This window comes from Rhodamnia argentea, chromosome 11 (genome assembly GCF_020921035.1).
Source record: "Rhodamnia argentea isolate NSW1041297 chromosome 11, ASM2092103v1, whole genome shotgun sequence".
NCBI lineage: Eukaryota > Viridiplantae > Streptophyta > Magnoliopsida > Myrtales > Myrtaceae > Rhodamnia > Rhodamnia argentea.
Window position 1 is genome coordinate 18,646,762 of NC_063160.1, and position 6,667 is coordinate 18,653,428.

General features: G+C 40.1%; 2 protein-coding genes across 2 annotated transcripts; one reads left to right on the forward strand and one right to left on the reverse strand.

Annotated features, from left to right (window-relative positions):
* Positions 1-425: 425 nt before the first annotated feature.
* Positions 426-1,675, reverse strand: LOC115747223 (calcium-binding protein CBP-like). The gene is made up of 5 exons (XM_030683285.2): positions 1,315-1,675; positions 1,058-1,104; positions 804-979; positions 671-689; positions 426-575 (listed from the first exon to the last, which is right to left on the reverse strand). Exons 1-5 carry the CDS (start codon positions 1,595-1,597, stop codon positions 471-473), a joined length of 630 nt encoding a protein of 209 aa, XP_030539145.1. The 5' UTR covers positions 1,598-1,675; the 3' UTR covers positions 426-470.
* Positions 1,676-4,056: 2,381 nt separating this feature from the next.
* LOC115747222 (MADS-box transcription factor 23-like) lies at positions 4,057-6,103 on the forward strand. The gene is made up of 6 exons (XM_048272763.1): positions 4,057-4,238; positions 4,423-4,498; positions 4,827-4,888; positions 5,375-5,474; positions 5,898-5,939; positions 6,029-6,103. Exons 1-6 carry the CDS (start codon positions 4,057-4,059, stop codon positions 6,101-6,103), a joined length of 537 nt encoding a protein of 178 aa, XP_048128720.1.
* The last annotated feature ends 564 nt before the right edge of the window (positions 6,104-6,667 follow it).

Genomic DNA, 6,667 nt, shown 5'->3' on the forward strand with positions numbered 1-6,667 from the left:
ATTGGCATCAATAGAAGGTTTAGGACTTGATTAACACTAATGCAAAAGGTTTATGACTGAATTGGCATCAAAAAAAGATTTAAGACTAAATTGGCACTAATGCAATAGGTTTAAGACTTTTTTGACACTTCTCCCGAGAAAAGAGAAAAAGAAAGGGAAAAAAGGGAAAAGAAAAAAAAGGGCATGAAACGTAAGACGAACGGCATTGATTAGACCACCACATCGTTGATTTCACGCAAATTACAACTGACTCCATTGGAGTATATGCAATGCATCTTATTGCCGAACATAGCGATGAAAGTACTGAATGAATGGGAAATTAGAGAACACAAAAATGCAGCAGCTCCAACCATACACCATTTTCGACCAAAAAAAAAAAATTCATACACCATAGTGCCATGTACATGTAAATGAAAGGAGCGGACTCGAATTAGCCGTAGATGATCCGAAACTCCAGACACCCTTAGTCTCTACGCAGTGAGGAAGGGCAGGACGGTGAGCATAAAGGCCTCGTAAGTGAATGTTGCCGAGCCAGAAAGCATGGTATCTCTCTCCTTGAATTTCTCAGTTAATCCCTAAAAAAAAAATAGAGATCAAAGCAAGACGTCAATGTATACTAATGATATGTGTGTCATAGACTTAGGTATATCATTTCTGTGTTGGAAATTACCTTGACAATGAGGCAGCATCTGCGCAAGATACAACCATGGAAAAAGAAAGAAAATCTTTAATAATTCTTGACTAATTATTTAGAAAATGGAACGTACATAATTAACGAAGAAATAGGAGGGAGCAGCGCATACTCGATGAAGTTATCATATTCAATCGCCCGGCTTCCATCTCCATATTTGTCGTACTTAGTGACGAGCAAATCAACCACCACCGGCGGCACCACAAACCCCATGCTCAAGAGCGCCTCCCTCAGCTCCGGCCCATCGATTTTCCCACTTATGTCTCTGTCAAATCTCTCAAATGTCCCCTGAACAATCCTCCCTTGATCATAATTACAGACGAGAGGATCTACTCAAACATTATGAGAAAAAGTTAGGGTTCTTACCCTCCACATTTGAAGACAGTGAAATAGTCCTATGAATTCCCTTGGCCCTGCAAAACGTTAAGCTTTTATAAGCTTAGTTTCATTACCGGCCATTTTTCACCGTGCATAGTTTCTTTCACTGTAATTACTTTTACTAATTTCATGGCATTTTCAACCATGCTTTTGCTTCTCCCTCCTCGATTTTGCATCATTCTACATGGGACAAACTAGATGCAAAACTAGGGTTTTTCCAACTGAGAGAGAGAGAGAGGGCCAACCAACTCTTCTGGTGTTTGTGTGAGTGAAGAGGTACATGAGAAGGCGAACTGTGCGGAGGCTGAAGCTTTGGTTGTAAGAAGAAAGAGCTCTCTGCAGCTCTCTATCGTCAACCAGGCCGCTTCCGTCTTGGTCTGCCAATTGGAAGCACGCGACCAGACTTGGATCGGTGCCCGCCGGGAAGGACGACGGCATCAGCGCTGCGAACGGGTTCCCGTACGGCTGAGCCGGCGACGGATACCCACCAGCAGATCCATATGGCCCACCATAGCCGTATCCGGCCATTCTCTCTGTCACACAAGAAGAAAGACAGTACACAAATGAGCAGAGCAAGAAGAAGAAGAAGGAGGAGAACTAATGTGTGATTGTTTTGGAGTAGGTTCTATCTAGGGGTGAAGAGAACAAATTATACAGGTCCATTCTTGAAATTTTGGGATCACCATTTTGTAAAATGACAAAGCTGCCACTGAATTTTCAAATTTCTTGGTGGACCATAAAACCCTAGCACTAAATCTGCCCCTCAACACCTCGGTAAATGCGTTAATACAACTTTCTCGATTTGCGATATCACAATTTGAAACGGTCAACAGACTGCCGGACGATGATCCAAGTGCCTATCATGCATAGCCAAGAACTCGTTTTTCATGTTCTAGCAAAATAGATTATTCATCTTGGAGGCAAATCATGTGGGCTAGTTTTGATGCTTTAAGATTAGATGCTTTGCCGAGATCACTTTCTGTTTTGGGGGAAAAAGGAGCGACCACACTGACGTTATGACGAGGAGACGTGCTGATGTGGAAATGCCATGATTTGGGTGTCCATAGGTTTTGACGTTGTATTTATTGTACCTTTCCGTCTAGCGCCCTTTGGGATGCCTTGTCTTGTCACATTGGCCGGACAAATCAGCTCGACAGCTAATTTTAGGATAGCCCAATTTGTCGATCGCTCACGGATCAACGTCGAGTATATAGAGTGTAGTCCATACATGTTGCTGATCAGCAATCCAATGCAAGCGATGGCTGACACGCATATTGCTATCAAAGTCATCGAAGCGAAAATTTGACACCAAAACACGATGAAGAAATCTTCGAAATTGAAAGTTTGGAAGCGAAAGGAAAGACGGAGGTGGACATGCATGGTCTATATGTGCTTCTTTCTTGCTCAAGTCCCTCGGACTATGGTCTTTACTTTCTAGATTTTTAGGATTTTTCACCTTTCACAAGATGATACTTCATTTTCCTTGTACTTGGGATCTTCTGTCAGATTCGGAGGAATTTCACTGAGTCATAAAAAATCACTTTACAAGCCAAATCATGGTGGCGTTGGCGTTGGGCCATTTGGAAACAAGAAATGAGTAATTTGATTCACATGCATGTAGGGAAAAAGGCCACCACATGTGTTATCATGTTCATGCAGCGCTTATTTTGTTTCCATAATTTTTCGACCTACAGTTCTGTAAGTTTTTTATCAATCAAAATCTGGTTTTGATACCCTGGTGGAAGATCAAACTCTAAAACTTAAACCAATCGATGGAGAGAGACCATATGTATATAACGAGCATATAAATAATGTAAACAAGCAATTTAAGATATTTAAATAATGTTAGACGTTAAATTATGGATATTAGTAACATGCAGTAATATAAACAAGCAATTTAAGATATTTGTTACGACTTTGACAACCGTTTAATTTTCCTTATCTAAACTGCGACATAATTAAAATACGGACATAATGTTCATAGTGCTTAGCAAGTTCTTGTTCTTTGTGCTCGCTCGAGTGGATCATGGAAAAGCACATGAGACATGGACAGGACACATACCGAAATGCTCGAGTATTTAATTAATACTAGCAAGAGAGAGAGTGCAGATCATTACGGGGCGAGGGAAAATGCTTAGATGCCCAATTTAATAAGTGCAAAATGCTTTATTTTATTTTATTTGTCTCCTGTCTCTCATTTCTGTTTGTTTGATGGAGTTCTTATGAAGCTTACATCAAGGGCTCAAGTTGATCAATTCTTTCCTGCTTTCTACTAATTAACAGTATTTTGTTTCTTTCCCATGGAAACGGTGCAATAATCTTTGACATCGCTGAGCGGATTCTCTCGACTATAACTCATTAAATAATTTACTCTACCGTCTAGGAATGAATCGATATTATTGAATGCTAGCGATGAATATATAATGGTTTCTTGTCGTGATCTGTACCTACTAAGTCTTTTTTATGTCATCCATCTTTTACTAAAATTCGAGATTCAAGCACATGTATTGACCTTTTAGACGTTTAAAGAATTGATTTGTCGAGTTATGATAGCGGGGCACCACGACAGCCATAATAAGTCCAAAACAGTTGCCCCTTGGTACTCTGTAACATAATTATTTCCTCCGTCCGATGTTTTACAGAGCTCTGTGTACGTCAATTTTTAATGGGTGTATGAATCAAAAAGTTGTCCAAGAGATGGCTTCTTTTCTTGTGTGAGGTCCTTCTCTCTGATCTCGAATGGTTCACTAGTTGATCAGATCAACACCTTTGACTAGCTTTCTGGGTTGCTTCATCAGCAAGCTCCAGTTTGATTCTTTTTCTTTCGGCTAAGGTAATCTGCGATATTTCTGAGAAGTGTTGTAGTAGATCTGTGTATCTGCTGACTGCTAAGCTCGTTCTCGGGGTGCTATTGCGTTGATTTATGATCAGTTAAAAAAGAGAGAAATTTTTGTAGAGCTTAGCTAGAGAGGGTGTGCAATATCAATATGGGGAGAGGGAAGATTGTGATCCAAAAGATAGACAGCTCGGCGAGTAGGCAAGTGACCTTCTCAAAGAGAAGAAATGGGCTGCTCAAGAAGGCCAAGGAGCTCTCCATTCTTTGTGACGCCGAGGTTGGTGTCGTCGTCTTCTCTTGCACCGGCAAGTTCCACGAATTCTCTAGCTCTAGGTCTCTGTCTCTGTCTCTGTCTCTGTCTCTGTCTCTGTCTCTCTCGTCACACCGCACCATTTCTTTTAGCAGCTCTTCGTTTACCTATTCCGTCACAAGGATTGCGAATCATTTCACATCTGCTATCGCCAATATTTCTAGTAATACTAACATGTGTATATCAAATTAAATCCAACTGAATCAGCATGAGATCCACAATGGACCGTCACACCGAATCCAAAGGCCATCATGGAGAAAAGAAACCAGTCAAAGAACTCGAGGTAATCATGTGCATCATGTCTATATTCCTTGTCTATTTTCCAGATAGAGCCATGTTAATTTCTTGTTCTCTAAGGGTTCCCTTTTAAAATTTATTTAGGCGAGCCTGTGAATTCTATTTGATCTAGCCATGAAAAAAACATACTCATGCTCTCTTCCTGGCACATGAAAAATGTGTGTTGCAAGGAACCAGTTCGAACCGGTTATCTAACTCAATGAACCGATTCTCTCCCGAATTACATAGATGCATAAATGTTTTGAGAAGGCTGATTGCTTAATTTGATGTTTCAACATGGAGGCTTAACTTAACACTCTTGATTATCATGCTAGCTTTGCCAAAGGGAGGTCGCAGGCTTAAGGCAGCAACTGCTCGACATGCAGGAATACTGCAGGTGATTCCAAATTATAACCAAGAACTCAATCTTCATTAGATGAAAAGGGCTTGGTTTTGGTTTGAATGCCTTAACCAGAGAACTGGTAAGTTGTTAGCAGTGACACACATTAGTAAAAGGCCCCAACCACTTACTTTGGTGGAAGCTAGATCGCTTTGACTGATCGCACTAGAAAGTAAGTGTGCGCTTTAGATCAGAATGTTTTTCCTTTCACGAAAGGGCGGTAGATGATACATTTTGATTGATCTATAGCCGCCGATTGGCTATGTAAATTGATGTTCTGTGTATAAAGGCTATAAATCTCACTATGGCAGGCCTTACTTGATGTTTTTTGGCTCTTAGATTGATTGCCTTGATTTCCTGGACGTTTTGTGGTTTCTGTCAATATATAGCCCCAAAGATATTTATATAGAGTCCCAAATCAAATTTACAGGACATGAGAAATATATAGGCACAATGACATAGCCTTGTTATGTAAATGTGCAGGCATCTGACGGGCCAAGAACTTTCCAACCTAAGCCTAAAAGACTTGCAAAATTTGGAGAAGCAGTTGGAGATGAGCTTGAAGGCTGTCCGAATGAGAAAGGTATATATACTTCTCCCTATGCATTTACAACCCGGTTAAACAAATTCCATTCGACCTTTTAGGTAAACAAGCGCATCGGAAAAGCATGTAACTTGTCTTTTGGCGTAGGACATTTAAGTTATTCGAATAAGCAGGGACATAAAAGACAATCAGATATGCCTTACTTAGAACCTATATAAATCATCATCTCAAAAATTTTTAGACTCCTTCACATAACTGTGGTAACGCAATGTCATGATTGAATGTGAGTTTAACTGTTTAATTCTGAACGTTATTCTTAGTTTAGCGTTGTTTGGGTTATTTAATAAGTTGATTTGAGTTAAACCTCTTTGAAAGCCAGAGTTTAGTTTCTTAGAATTGTTTTTCTTTCTCTTCTCATGTAGTAACTCTGCCCTAACAATCTGGTTTTTGACGCTACCACAGTATCAGGTTTTGAATGAAGAAATAGGAGATCTCAATAAAGAGGTTCTCTCTCTTCCCCTTTTGGTAACTGCCCCATCTTGTTTATGTCTTCAACAGAAGACAATAACATCAGATTATGATTGGCATTGTAGGCATCGAATGCAAGTGATTCCAGCGAAGTTACAAGTAGGGGAGTTCCCCACACTTTCGCTGATCGATACAACTAAACACTTGCACCGTTATTTGCATCAGTCATTCACGCTCTCAAGTAAATGAAGCAGCACAGATCGAGATGGAGCTAATGTATGATCAGTGTTGCAGTATGTTTTAACTTCACACAACACAGCTCAAACCAAATCCTAGTGAAATATGACCATTTACATGTCATTTCTCTGCGACAGCTTACGACTACAGTAATACATGCGTGTGTCGAGGAAGACCACGTTGTTGATAATTCTCTGCACTGCCGTTGCGCTATTTGTAGAAGCTCCTGAGAAACCTTTTCATACATACCTTACTAATTCTCATCAATTGTGTGAAGTGGATCTACTCCAATATGCTGATCAATTATCAAATACAGCTTGATGCAAAACTTGGTGCGAACGGTTTCGTGTCAAATTAATGATCTAATCTTGGTGCGAGTAAAATGAGCTTAAGATATCGCTCCATTATGTCTTACAGATCAGTGTATTGTCATCACCTAGTTTCTTTTTCAGCAAAGTATGATCCCACCTGCTCAATATGACAGAGACGGACATCGGATTTAGGCAAAGGAGATACAAAATCCACGA

Bases quoted from the DNA above. Each gene is read 5' to 3' on its own strand.
- LOC115747223 (XM_030683285.2), bottom strand. From the start codon at position 1,597: ATGGCCGGATACGGCTATGGTGGGCCATATGGATCTGCTGGTGGGTAT. The intron at 1,105-1,314 runs GTTGGCCCTCTC...AACGTTTTGCAG, and splicing joins CACAAACACCAGAAGAGTTG to GGCCAAGGGAATTCATAGGA. The intron at 980-1,057 runs GTAAGAACCCTA...AGGATTGTTCAG, and splicing joins ACTGTCTTCAAATGTGGAGG to GGGACATTTGAGAGATTTGA.
- LOC115747222 (XM_048272763.1), top strand. From the start codon at position 4,057: ATGGGGAGAGGGAAGATTGTGATCCAAAAGATAGACAGCTCGGCGAGT. The intron at 4,239-4,422 runs GTCTCTGTCTCT...CAACTGAATCAG, and splicing joins CACGAATTCTCTAGCTCTAG to CATGAGATCCACAATGGACC. The intron at 5,475-5,897 runs GTATATATACTT...ACGCTACCACAG, and splicing joins AGGCTGTCCGAATGAGAAAG to TATCAGGTTTTGAATGAAGA.